At 36.5% G+C, this 14,473-nt stretch overlaps 2 protein-coding genes across 2 annotated transcripts in view; both read left to right on the forward strand.

Annotated features, from left to right (window-relative positions):
• The first annotated feature begins 1,388 nt into the window (after positions 1–1,388).
• LOC107559109 (transcription factor Adf-1-like) lies at positions 1,389–4,431 on the forward strand. The gene is made up of 2 exons (XM_016242834.1): positions 1,389–1,648; positions 3,819–4,431. Exons 1-2 carry the CDS (start codon positions 1,456–1,458, stop codon positions 4,289–4,291), a joined length of 666 nt encoding a protein of 221 aa, XP_016098320.1. The 5' UTR covers positions 1,389–1,455; the 3' UTR covers positions 4,292–4,431.
• Positions 4,432–5,769: 1,338 nt separating this feature from the next.
• Positions 5,770–14,473, forward strand: part of LOC107559107 (dispatched homolog 1 (Drosophila)) — a 50,268-nt gene continuing 41,564 nt past the window's right edge. Inside the window, exon 1 of the mRNA XM_016242831.1 lies at positions 5,770–5,857. The gene's annotated coding sequence lies outside the window, so the exon portion shown is untranslated. The remainder of the gene's footprint in view (positions 5,858–14,473) is intronic.

A 14,473-nucleotide genomic window follows, 5' to 3' on the forward strand; every position in this document is an offset into this window, starting at 1 on the left:
GTACGGTAGAATACAGACTTTATATTATTTTAACTACATACATTCTAAAGAATTAAATATGAGTGATACTTGTCTAATTACGATAATACATAAATGTTGTTAAACGTTGTCACTTATGTCAGAAATGCTGTGCTTAATCATTATAACTCACCATGACTTAATTTCTCTGTAGTTTGTGATTTTCTTGGAGAGAAAATGGCTGGTTTACTGGGTCTGAATGCTGCCAAATACCAGTATGCTGTTGACCAGCATCACAGAAATCATAAGGTAGCAAGTTTCCTAAAACCTTCAACACTTCTTTTCTAAAAGTTCAAAATGAAGCCAGAAAGGGAGCTTCTGCTTGATGTTTCTGGAGAGACCCTTTTGAAATCCTTTTAAAACCAAAACACAAATCTGAAGAACTTATAATGAAGCCTTAAGACATTTTTATTGCGGGTTGTTTCCTGAACCTATAGAGCTTTTATTTGGAAGACGAGAGGCTTGTCATAAAAATATGATATGTTACTTATATTTGGGTAGTGGTTAAAACTGAGTGTTTTGTTTGTGCAGAATGAAACGGAAGGAGAAGTTTTGTCTGCAAGCACCAGTGCGAATGACGAGGAGAGAAATAACCTGTCAAAAATAGCGAGCAAACAGTATGGAGCCACAAATGTGGAGAACCCGACAGAACAACGAACCCTGAAAGAAATGCTACAATATAAAGGAGAGCAGAACGAAGGATACAACTCTAATGAATCTAGAAGATCTAAAAGAATGTGAATTGTGATTTTTATTTTATTTTTTCCTTGTTTCATTTAAGGCCATCAGCTAAGCAGGTATTTCTAATACACAAATAAAAAAATGTTGGTTCCTCCCTGACCAAAATCATCATCATCTTTTAGATTTAAAGCAGAGCAGCACTTACTCAATTTTAGGCCGCTTATGCATACTACATTTCCCGGCTTGCATTTCGGTAACGCAACGTTTGACTGTGCGCATGCGCAGATCCCTCGCTACTTACCAGCCAGATTTTTCTAATAAGAAATAGATCAAGAGTGGCGAAGTGAAATATGCATGTAATACGGGCGGGGTTTGTTATTTCTGATTGGTCAGGCACGATGGTTCTATCTCGTATTTCTACTTTTTTAAATAACGTTTAAATTCAATAGGTATTAAAGCGTCTCAGTTTCGTTGTTGTGCGGAGTTGTCACGTGACACGTGTTACTTTTCTCAGCGCTGGTCTAGCTGAACCAATCACAGCCGTTTTTGATTACTAGAGATTAATTTTTAAGTAAAAAAATATATATAGCGAATCCGCTATGTCAGATTTCTAATTGTAATTCGTATCAATAATAAATTAAAAATATTATACGTTGTTTAAAAAAAAAAAAACTCCCCAATAAGAAACATTGAATACAACGCAATGAGAATTATGATTTCTGGGCCACCGTGCGCCCCCTACCGGAATAACCGCTCATGTCCCATAACACACAGTTATTATTGGCTACTAGTAACATTTGTCGCCCAATGCTAACAACAATGGAGGAGAGGTTAATAGCAGCGGTGTCCGACTATCCCGAGTTATACAATTCTACAATAAATTCATATAAAGACGCTGCTAGGAAAGCCAAAGCATGGAGAGCCGTGAGTCTGCAAGTGGAAATTCCAGGTAAGCTAAGAGTTGAGGCTTCTCAAGTTGTTTGCGGCTTACTAAACTGCTCGCTGTGTGCTGTTAGCTTGTTGCAGAGTAGGCTAACAGATTTAATTTATATCTCACCAATGCTTTTTGCATTTCATCGTAGAACTAGCAGAACGTGTGTTAGAGTTGCAAAGGCACTGGCTGGGTTAGTCGGGTGGAAGTGACACTGTACTGTACACAAACCTGAGTTGTTTTGAGTTGGGTGATCTGTACAGTAAGTGGATTTGATTTCAACATATTTTGTCATTTTTTGCAAAGTATAATGTACACGCATGCATACTTTTTTTGATGCTGTATGCATAAATGCATGCATGCATGCCTAGCACCAATTAAAACCATCATTTACTAAATACATTACTGAATATGTTTTTTTTAAGATGCTGGAAAAGTTTAAGTTACATTTCGTATATTATGATCTAAACTGGCCCTAGACATGCATACTTTTTCCATGCAAGAAATATATTGTTACATTTTTCATTTTTATGTGAATTAAATTAAATGCTCAAATGACTATTTATGTTATTAATTAAATATGCTTAAATCACAATTTAAAATATAATTAACTATATTAAAATATCAAATATGTTTATTTAAAATATGTATATTTTACATATGTGTGTGTGTGTGTGTAATATAATTATAATTATGTTAAAATTACTACTTGGTGTAAGATCTAATGTTAATTATATTATTAATTAAATGTGCTTAAATCAGTATTTATTGATTATTGTAAAATGATTTAATTATATTATTAAATATGCTTAAATGACTACTTATTGTAAGATTTATTGTTGTTATTATTAATTAAATGCGCTTAAATCACTGTGTATTGGTTATTGGAACATTTATTGTTAATTATATTTATGATTTAAGTATACAGATGCTTGAATTAATAATTGTAAGATTAATTATATGATAAATAAAATGTTTAAATCACTGTTTATTTTTGTTAAATTTGTTGTCGATTGCATTAAAGGGATAGTTCACGCAAAAATGAAAATGTGATGTTTATCTGCTTACCCCCAGGGCATCCAAGATGTAGGTGACTTTGTTTCTTCAGTAGAACACATTTGATGATTTTAACTTTAACCGTTGCAGTCGATCAGTCGTATAATGCATGGCAATAGTAACAAAATCTATGAGAGTAAAAAAAACATGCACAGACAAATCCAAATTAAACCCTGCGGCTCGTGACGACACATTGATGTCCTAAGACACGAAACGATCGGTTTGTGCCAGAAACCCAACAGTATTTATATAATTTTTTACCTCTAATACACCACTATGTCCAGCTGTCTTTGAGCACGCGCAGGCACCCGGTGCGTGAGGTGTGTACGCGCTCTGGCATAGTTTACACAAGTGCCGGAAGTGATCTCTCGCGCGTATACGTCACTCATTGTTAACACAGTGCACAGTCATTGTAGGTACGACGGCTAATCAAAATGGTACTTACTTGCACTTATCCGTATTGTTCAAACCGACTTAAAACTAAAAGATTACGTTCTCTCACGCAAACTCATTCGGGAGTGGTGACTTTCCACGTATTCCCAACTTCTGAGCCTGCTCGCCTGAAGTTATGGTTGATTGCTCTTCGGCTGGATATCAACACACCCATTAACGTAAACTACGCCAGAGCGCGTACACAGCTCACGCACCGGATGCCATGCGCGCGCTCAAAGACAGTTGCACATAGTGGTGTATTAGAGGTAAAAAAGGATATAAATACTGTTCGGTTTCTGGCACAAACCGATCGTTTCGTGTCTTAGGACATCAATGTGTCGTCACGAGCCGCAGGGTTTAATTTGGATTTGTCTGTGCATGTTTTTTTTACTCTCATAGATTTTGTTACCATTGCCATGCATTATACGACTGATCGACTGCAACGGTTAAGGTTAAAATTCATCAAATGTGTTCTACTGAAGAAACAAAGTCACCTACATCTTGGATGCCCTGGGGGTAAGCAGATAAACATCACATTTTCATTTTTGGGTGAACTATCCCTTTAAGTATACATGTGCTTAAAAACAAACAAAAAAAATACAATGATGAAATATGTCACCCTTTATATTTCATGACTTTTTTGCAGCAGTTGAACGCGTGTCATGTCATGCATGTTTTCATTTGTGGTCTCTCTGTGCAGAAGAGGACTGTCGCAGGAGATGGAAGAGTTTGCGGGACATGTTCATCAAAGACAAGCGTGTGGAGCAGCGCCGGCGAGCCTCGGGAACGTCCCACCGCAGCTGGAAGTACAGCTGGCAGATGTCATTCCTGACGCCCTTCATCCAGTCCCGATCGCTGGCCTCCGACGAGCCCGAGGACGACCGAGATGAAGAGGACAAGGAGGAGGAGACGACGGCGGACGGGAACTCCTCGTTTGTGGCGCAGGACTTTGAGGGCGATCACGGGATGCTGGACGGATCCTCGCACTACTCGGCGTCGGGATCGCAGGGTTCGGGACGCAAGAGGAAGTGGCAGATGGAGGCCAACGAGGACTTGGAGGACGAGATGTTCTTGTTTAGTTTACTGCCGTATCTCAGGCGGCTGCCTTACGCCAAGAAGAGCGCCGTCAAATTAAAAATCCACCAGCTGTTGTATGAGGCGGAGTTTAAGTGATGTTCTATAGTTTCTTCATATTTTTCTATCTTTTATTGAAATTCTATCCACTGCATTTTTTAACATTCATAACATATTGTATCGATGCTGGTAGATGTTTGTTTCATCTGAGATCAATGATTAAACAGACATGTGCGCTACGAGAGTGATGTTTGTGTCTGGAAAAATACGAATTATTCTTTTATGAAGCTGCGTCTCAAAAAACATTTCAGTTCGGGTGTAGTAGTATTATTATTATTTCACTAGCAGTGTTATTTTAATTTAATTGAGATGCTATTATAGTTATTTTCAATATTTCAAATTAGTTTACATTTTATTTTTTGTTTGTTTTAGCAATTATTAGTTTTTTTTAATGTCTACATAGTTTTAATGAATTTTTTCAGTTTTAGTAATTTCAGTACATCAGCTAATTTTAAAAAGAGAAATGTTTAAATAGTTATTTTTTGGTTTGTTTCATTTCAGTTAACATTTATTTTAAGTAACTAATTGTATTATTATTTTAGTTAACTATAATAAACCTAGTCTATAGTGAGCCATCAGGGTTTTGAAAAAAAATGCACAGTCAAATAATCAAACTTAATTTTTTCTTAGCAATTTTAACTAACTAAAACTCAATATTTATGGTCCAGTAAAGTAAAGCTTAAACATGTTTAGACTTATGCATATCGATACCTTAGTTAAATATAATATATATTCATCTTTTAATTTGGTGATCTGAGGATAAAGTGGATAATTATAGACATTTAATATTATATCATTTTTAATATTTAATAAGTAATGGGCTAAACTTTCAAGTGTTCAGTCTTTTTTATTTTATCATCTATTAACAACTTCATAACATAATCAAATAATTTTACAACATTCAATTTATATCATACAAACACTTTTAATAAATATCGCATTAATAAATGTATTTGACAACAGTTCATTCCGTTTTGAAGCTTATGACACATTGATTTCATGCTAAATAATAAAATGATCATCTAAAAAAAACGTAGAATGAAAATTTTAGGTGAGAAACAATCTTCAACATCACTATCTTACTAAATATATTTTAATATAATAAATATTCTAAATATTATTATTAATATACGTAATGTAATTATACTAATATTATATATACATAAATATATAAAGATTGTAGTATTTATAATAATATTGGTTGTGCTGCCTTTTAAAATTAAAATTGTAAAATGCAATGTGATAGCGTTGTCTTGTTTAACTTACTATTTAAAAATAGTGTGCAGTATACAGTATATGCTGCACACTATTCAGTACACTAGTACATCAAACAAGGCCTTTGTAAGATGTAGTACAGAAAATGCATTTAAAATACTACACTTGCTGTGCTTTGTATATAATTCCACACTTCTCAAATGGCACGTGTAGTAGGGTAGTGTGTGATTGAGACACGGCCCGAGTGTGTGTTGTGTCCGGCTGCTCTGCGCAGGTCCTGAGTGAATGTTCTCTGGATCTGCTCCTCACTTCCTGTAGTTCCTCCCCGTCTCACATTATCCGCGAGCTCAGACGCTGGACGCTGCTGGACGCGCTCGAGCTCGCATCGAGGTAAGATACATTTGGCGCGCCGTCGCTGTTAGTTTGTATCTTTGATGTATTGTGACGTGCCGTCTGTCCATTATGACGCATGCGCGTCTGGAAATCAGTGCGAGCGCCGCGTTTCTGTCGCTGTGCTGCGGTTGTGTTCAGCTTGTTGTGGGCAGAGAATGTGTCGCGACTGTTTAGGGCACAACTTTTCAGTTTCGTCGGCATGTTTTGCTGTGTTTCAGGTGGTTGTGTGTTGTGTTTCTGCAGCTGGGTGTGTGTTAGTGATGAGAATGGATGAGATGCTTGTGTTGAGTTGTGTTGTTGAGGAGGGATGGTGCTCAGTATTGTTATGCAGGACTGTGTGTGTGTGTGTGTTTACTCTTCCCACCAGAAAAATACTGTTGCAGCCCCCCCCCACTCACATAATTTAATATACATGTGTCCCAGCATTCAGCTAGCTTTATTATTAACATCATAAAGTTGATCAAAGAGTGAAAAACCTGTCAAAAACATGTGCAGATCATATTCATATTCAGACTCCATCCCAAAGTCGAAAGGAGAAACTGTATTTAGCAAAAAGTCATGCACATTTGTATAGTGTTTCTATCGTTTTATAGTTATGCTCCGTTCTAAAATATTTAATCATTTCATATTTAGTCATATTTCACCCAAACCCAAGAGTATGGACTCAAAAGTATATTTTGCATTATCATTGTATAAAATTATATGAAGTTTAAAAATAAAAACCATTAAGATTTTGTAGTTTTATAACATTATTGTCATGACAATAAAACCAAATTCATACAGTTCCGTACTGTAATGTAAAAAAGAATAGATATATATATAGAGAGAGAGAGAGAGAGAGAATCTAAATTATAAAACAAATTAAAAAACAAATGTGTAAATTATAAAATATTTTTACATCATTGTATCATTTATTAGACTTTTTATTTTGCTTTATGCTAAATATTATTTTGATGACTTTGTTGTCAAAGAGTGAAAAACATGTAGAACGTATTTTACCCCAAACTCAAAAGAAACAAATGAAGACTGTTTTTAAAACTATTAAGATTTTGCATTTTTATGGCATTATTTTCATGACAATTAAGCACATTTCCTACCAAATGTATATTAATATAAAGCAAAACACAATAAAAATAAACGCTGTAATTTCCAGGCCTTGGAAAGTCCTTTTTTATGTCACTTTTAATGAAAGCGTCTGCCAAGTGCATAAATGTAAATCCAAACTCTTTAAAATTATTTGTAAAAATCCTTCAGCTCTAATCTTGAACGACTAGAAAAATCATGGAAAAATCATGGAAATGTATTGGTCTTGACCTGCGGGAATGTTTTCATCAATACTGTGTGTGAATGCATTCAGTCGTTTTGTGTTGCAGCTCTTCTCCTCATCTGTCCTCTGATATGTTGCTGTTTGACCAGATTGTAAATGTTTCACTGAAATACCCTTGTCTCTTCCCTTGATGTTGAAGAGTCCACTCCGGCTGATATATTGTGTCTGGGAATGACTTCAGTTCAGCTCGTCTCTGCTGGCTGCATCCGTGCACCTGGCTTGTTTGCTGTAATACTTCATCAGCCATTCTAGGACATAGAAAAATGAGAATATGTGTCCGAGAGGGTCGACGCTGAAAGTTCAGCCATGTTTCCCAGGGCTTTTCCACTGAAAACATGGAAATGTTTATCTCCCTGTACATGCCCTTATAGAGTTGGCCATAGACTGCCAGGCAATGAAAAATGCAATGAAATGGGAATTTAATTGAAGTTGACAAACTGATTTTTTTCCCTCAAGCCTAAGAGCAGCCAAAACCGAAAGCAAGAGTGACAGAAATGGAGAAAAAAATATATTTTTCGCATACTGTAGCCAATTTTATATAGAAAACACTTTTTGGTCACAGTTCAAGCCCATTTAAGAATAAAACATGGACTGTAATGGTACAGAGCATCGATTTTGTTTTTAAAATTGTTTCTCTTGAACATTGCAAGATGAGCGTTGAAAGTCGCTGTGTGAGTCTTACTTCTCAGGTGTTTTTGAGCAAACCTGTAGAGAACATGTTCAAGTCATAACCCAAAAAATATTATAAATTATGTTTTGTTTAATGACAAACAGAGTGTGTGTGTGTGTGTGTTTTAATGAATTATGTTCTAGAACTTCTATTTATAGATTTGAAAATTGTATATATCTTTATATAAGCATAAATTGCAGCACAAACAATATTAACTAAATATTTAATTAAAAATATATAATATTTATAAATACACACACACACACACACACACACACACATCCTTCTTTATAGATACTTATATATAGTACTGCTGGCTGTAAAATATTAAATCAAATTCAAAATGGCATAAAACATATGTAAGCATTTAGGTGGAAAGCATTTTTAATTAATATGACAGTATTGCTGTAAATAACGCCTAATGGTTCTACAAAAGGCATGTTTGAAAAAGTATTAAATATATATATATATTATTATAATTTTTTTTATTTTTTTTTTTAGAATTGTGACCTGGACATGTTTTGGGTGAGTTTCACACATGAGCTGATCCACAAGAGGGTGCCGGTTTACTAACATGTCCATTACGAGTCTGAAGTGAAGTGTAAAGTTTGTCTGAATGTGAAATATTGCCAGACGGGCTGATTATATGAGCCTCAAATGTGTTTTTGCTTTTATTTGCTCTTTACTCTGGATGACAGTAAACACTGGTAACCAACACAAAGACCTTGAAATCTAATATCCAGATTCAGACCTGGTGATTTGCCACTCGTGTCCTTTTTCGTTGGCCGGAGTGCTGATTCTGGCGATGACTGGCTGGATTTCTCTTTCCGCTTGCACAGTATGTGCTCCAAAAGGAATAAAAATCAGTAAGGAAACAGATGTTGTCCTGTTAACTCCGGGCTTTCATGATAAGAGGCTGAAAAAGCAATCGGGGACAGAAATAAGATCAAACATACATACTTCTCTTCAGCTGGAGGGTTTGTTGGGCATTTTCTGAAAATGCTATAGTTAAGAACGTGCATACAACAGTTTAATTGAACACTTTGCAAGTGTCTCATTTTCACTTTTTCCCTCATACACTTTAAAGGCGTCATATGATGTTGCTAAAAAGAACATTATTTGGTGTATTTGGTGTAATGAAATGTGTTCAAAAAAACATTATAATGACTTATACTGTCTTTTTACGCGTGGCATCGCACCGTGTAAACATAAAACCATGTCTGCATTTGTGATCGGAGAAACGACAAAGAACAAACGCTACTCTACACTGCTCAAAACTCACGTTTTAATCGTCAATGGCAAATTCTTTAAATATAAAAACGTACTTACAGTCTGTGAGTTAGAACAGCCGGCACTGTAGTCTACTCTCCCAGGATCAGGAAACAGTCCTCCATAAAATGTGCTGCACACATCTGAATATTTGGGTTGAAGTGTTCTGGAACAGTGTTGTAAATACAACATAACCACTGATTTCTAGTCGTGTCCTCTTTTGGAAGACCAAACAAAGTAGTTTCGCTTTCGCAATGAAACACAGCATCACACACGGCGGGCTAGAGTGAGCGGCGGCCGGCGGCCGGCGGGCTTGCGGCAACCACATGTGACGACCCCAGGCTGGACTCCACTTCGTCCACGGTGAAAGCCGATCCGAGTTGATGTATTTCATCAGCGACCAGCACGGATCAGCTCCAGGCATGACGAAGCGGATATCGTCCTCTTTTGGAAGACCAAAACAAAGTAGTTTCGCTTTCACAGCGAAACACACAGCGTCTTCACGACATGGCGGCAGCAGCAGCAATAATACTACAGCGAGAATAAAAGTTACACCTTCTTTCTTTGTGTGCACATTTGGGCGGCGTTATGCAAATCTTCCCACATAGTGAGGTAGATATGTGGGGGCGTGTTAGAAACGAGGCGTTTTAGGAGGGTGTGGTTGACTCTTCACTTTTATAAAGAATATCTCTTTGGATTTGAGACTTTAGTCTTTGCAACTTTACAGATCTTCTTTATCCACCAAGAGCTTGTAACACTCCAAAGAGAAAGGAACAATTGCATCATATGACCCCTTTAAGGATGGTTGCATAGTGCGATTAGCTGAGCCAAGGACTTTCGTTGATGATTTTGTTCATATTTTTTTCTGAAGAAAGACAAATATAAATAGTGATGAAAGCCAAAATGTTAAATGCCATGAATGGATATTTACTGAATAATCCACTATTTTGTAGAGAACGGTCAAAATTACCACCACCTGAGATTTGGAGCCAAATTACAGGGCAGAAAAATGACTTCAGAAAGATGGCAGCATCATTATTTGATTTTTACTCTGAGATCGGTCTTTCAGTAAAATCTGTTGATTTTAGCAATCCTTTTCGCATTATAAGCCAATGGTGAAAAATCACTTTTTGTGTTTCTTTCCTGAGGTTTGCATGCCTGTAACTCAAGATGCATTAATGACATCTTAATTTTATTTTAGATTCTGGTTCTTAACAAACATTTCTTTTGGTATACCAATTCTTAAGACCCTGTATGGTTCAGTTCCAGAGATCTGGGGATCTCAGTGTGGCTCCAAGAGTAAATTAGACACATTTTCAGTGGTCAAAATCCAAATGTTGGTAACTGTGCATACACCTGATACTTTTTGTTTTAATAAGGAATGTCTAAAGAAAAATCAATTTTCAACTTGAAATGTATCTTGTTTCCCTCTTTCAAAACAGTTGTGTAGAACATACCTGTTTAAGTGCCAAAAATATCACTTTTCCAAAGTTTGCGTGCCTGTAACTCAAGAAGTCTTAAAGATGTCTTAATATCCTTTTAGATGTTGTGTCGTCACAAAATGCTCTTTTGGTATCTTCATTTTTAAGGGCCTGTATGGTTCAGTTTCAGAGATATGGGGATCTCAATGTGGCTATATGAGTAAATTGAACAGAAACATTTGACAGAAACAGGTGTTGTGTATTAGTTCCACTTTTTTATTCCCCCCAAATGTCACCGGGCTGGATAGAGTTGTCAGGGCGCATTATTGTGAAATACGGCTGGAGGTTGGTTTTTGTTTGACTATTGCTACAAAACATTTCCTTTCCCTGAGGAAAGAAAAATGGGAAAAATGTCATCCAGGTGGACCGACCTCAGAAATGAATGCTGAGCGAGACAAAGGCTTTGAATCAGGGAAAGATTCCTGCTGCTTTCTGCTTGGTAAGCTCACTTAGTTTAGCTCAGGTTTAGCTGGTTGACTGATTTTTAATGTTTTAGGTACTTTAGAGCATCAAGTTGAACTAAATTAAAATGAGAAATGTTGCCTTGGCGACTAGATAAAATAAAAAGTTAAAATGTTATTGTTTTGTTTTATTTATTTTACTTCAAGTAACGCATTTGTTTTGTTTTAGTTTACTGTAATAACTCTGTTCCAATTACCAAAAATGTCTTAAAAATTCTGAATAGTTAATGATAATAATCCTGTTTTAGAATATTTTTCAAAACAGAGAAATTATAAATAAATATTATGCTTTTTTTATTATTATTTGGTATATTCAAAGGCCTTTTAAAGTGTATTTAATTGGTCAAAATGGCAAACAAACAATTGGATGAGATGCAAATGCAAAATCATGTTCTTTTTTTATTGAATTCACCGTTGAGGTCTGGCTCAGGATCTCTTCAGGACCTCTGATCCTTTGGAAACTCACCACTGTGACTCAAAACATCAAAACTCAGTTTCATTGCACAACCTGTTCGCATTTCTCATGTTTTCAGCTGATGCCTTGAAGACGGATGGCTTTACTCAAGGTCTCGCTGCAGTGTCCAAAAGTCTGCGCCCTTAATTCAATGAGATAAATTGGAAAAATGTGCAAATGCAAGTCATATTTGCTAGCCAGCGTCGGGAGTGCATTTCGTACCCCACTAAATCATGCCAGAGTTTTGTGCTGGGCTGCAGACGGGCTTGGAGAGATCATTAGCTTGACACTAACCAGAGGAAAGATCTGGAAAGACGGCCTCTTCTGCTGACCCTGGACACGGACCAAACGTCCTGCTCCTCAAGAACAGACTCCTGACTCATGAGCGATTACAGGAGCTGTTTAAGCTAGGTTTGTCTGTCTGTAATGAAAAAGTCAGGAATTTGCTGTGTTTGCTGAGACCAGCGTCACTGCTTCAGAAATATATATTTATATGCATGTATGCAAAGCCAGATGAATGCTTGCAAGTGCACCATCTCTTGTTAATACGCTAATAGCTTAATACTAAATATAAGTCTTTCTGCTCAGACCTTGTTATATGAGGTTTGGGTTCTTCCCCTAAAATATGTAAATGAATTGTCCTAAAATATCCCTCGTTTGAAATTTATTTATTTATGTATATGTATGTATGTATGTATGCATTTTTTACGATTAATGATCCTGTAAGAAAAATACATTTATTTATTTATTCATTATGATTAATGGTCCTAATATAGGCTTAATTTCTCTCTCTCTCTCTCTCATATATATATATATATATATATATAATTTAAGAAAAATACATTTATTTATTTATTTATAATTATTAGTGGTCCTAAGATAGGCTTCATATTCTATAAAAAAACTTAATAATGTATCTATTTAAAATTATTAAAGGGGTCATATGATGTTGCTAAAAAGAACATTATTTTGTGTATTTGGTGTAAAGAAATGTGTTTATGCGGTTTAAGGTTAAAAAAACAAAACACATTTTCCACATACTGTATATTATTGTTTCTCCTCTATGCCCCGCCTTTCTGAAACGTGTCGATTTTTACAAAGCTCATCGGTCTGAAAAGCGAGGTGTGCTCTGATTGGCCAGCTATCCAGTGCGTTGTGATTGGCCGAATACCTCAAGCGTGTGACGGAAATGTTACGCCCCTCACCATACTGTGATGCCCTGTCCAGGCCGGAGCGAAGAGACAAAAACATTAAAAGCCATTATAAACGAGGCATTTGTTGCATCCAGTGGCGACATAATTACTTATAATGACTTATACTGTGTTTTTATGCGTTGCATCGTGCTGCATAAACATAAAACCATGTCTGCATTTGTGATCGGAGAAATGACAAACAACAAGTGCTTCTCTACACTGCTCAAAACTCACGTTTGAATCATCAGTGGCAAATTATTTAATATAAAAACGTACTTACAGTCTGTGAGTCAGAACAGCCGGCATTGTAGTCTACTCTCCCAGGATCAGGAAACAGTCCTCCATAAAATGTGCTGCACACATCTGAATATTTGGGTTGAAGTGTTCTGGAACAGTGTTGTAAACACAACTTAACCACTGATTTCTAGTCGTGTCCTCTTTTGGAAGACCAAACAAAGTAGTTTCGCTTTCACAACGAAACACAGTGTCTTCACAACACGGTGGCGGCGGCAACAATAAAGTTACGCCTTCTTTCTTTGCGTGAATATTTGGGCGGTGTTATGCAAATCTTCCCACACAGTGACGTAGATATGTGGGGGTGTGTTAGAACGAGCCGTTTTAGGAGGGCGTGGTTAACTCTTAACTTTTATAAAGAATATCTCTTTGGTTTTGAGACTTTAGTCTTTGCAACTTTAGGGATCTTATCTATTCACGAACAGCTTGTAACACTCCAAAGAGAAAGGAAAACTTGAAATCGCATCATATGACCCCTTTAATAGTCATAAATAAGCTTTTTATTTTCCCCAAAGCAACAAAACCAATTTATCAAAGAGTCAGTAAGCAACCACCTAGCAACATGTCCTTATCAACACCCTAGCAACTGCATAGCAACACTGGCAACCACCCAGAGCTTTGCACGGGCAAACAGCACTCTTTCTTGAGAAGATGCATGTAAACATGTCATTAAAGACGGTTTTAACAGATGCTTGTAGTTTATGTGAAGTTCTCAGTGTGATCTTTCACTCTGCTTCAGTTGTTTAGTTTAACTACAGAAACATCCAGTGGGCAGTCTCTGGCTTTTGATTTTGGAAAAAGTTAAGGATTTTTGAAAAACAAATGTGCTTTTTAATGAATGTGCTTCTGGATGCAACAGCGAGTTAAGACTGAACAGAGCCGTTTTGGAGCTTCACCTGTAGAAATGTTTTATGTACACGCTTTTAGTTTTAGTATAGACTAATGCATTATTCTTTGGAAGTTCTACTGTTGCAATTAACCGGTGTGGTTTGTTTAATTTCTGAATCACATCTTTGAGCTTTTTTGTTCTTGAGTACCCCTTCGTTTTTTCCAGACTTTCGTACTTTAAGTACTTTTCCTGGCATACTCTCTTGATTAGAAGCTATCACTCAATTCTTAGGCTAGAATCTACTTTATGGTCATACTCCACTGCAGACGTGAATGCCTGGCCAGCGTATTGCTGACACAATTATCAGTAAAGCTGAAAGAGAAAACCGACTGTACAGTAGAAGAAGAGGCTTCACACTGACGTTCACTTGTGTTGGGTCGTTCTTGAACGATTCGTTCATTTTGAACAAATCTTTAATGTGACTCGGGAAGAACGAGTCGTCTCGGGGAGTGATTCGTTCAGTCGCGCATGCACAACATCCTATAGGTTCTGTACTGGAATTAGTCAAGTAGTTCACCTGTTTCGAGTCTTCGGGTTTTTCGAGTCGTTCGTTCATCACGTGACTCGTTCATCAC

The sequence above is a fragment of the Sinocyclocheilus grahami genome, unplaced genomic scaffold (genome assembly GCF_001515645.1).
Source record: "Sinocyclocheilus grahami isolate Dianchi unplaced genomic scaffold, SAMN03320097.WGS_v1.1 scaffold674.1, whole genome shotgun sequence".
Taxonomy (NCBI): Eukaryota; Metazoa; Chordata; class Actinopteri; order Cypriniformes; family Cyprinidae; genus Sinocyclocheilus; species Sinocyclocheilus grahami.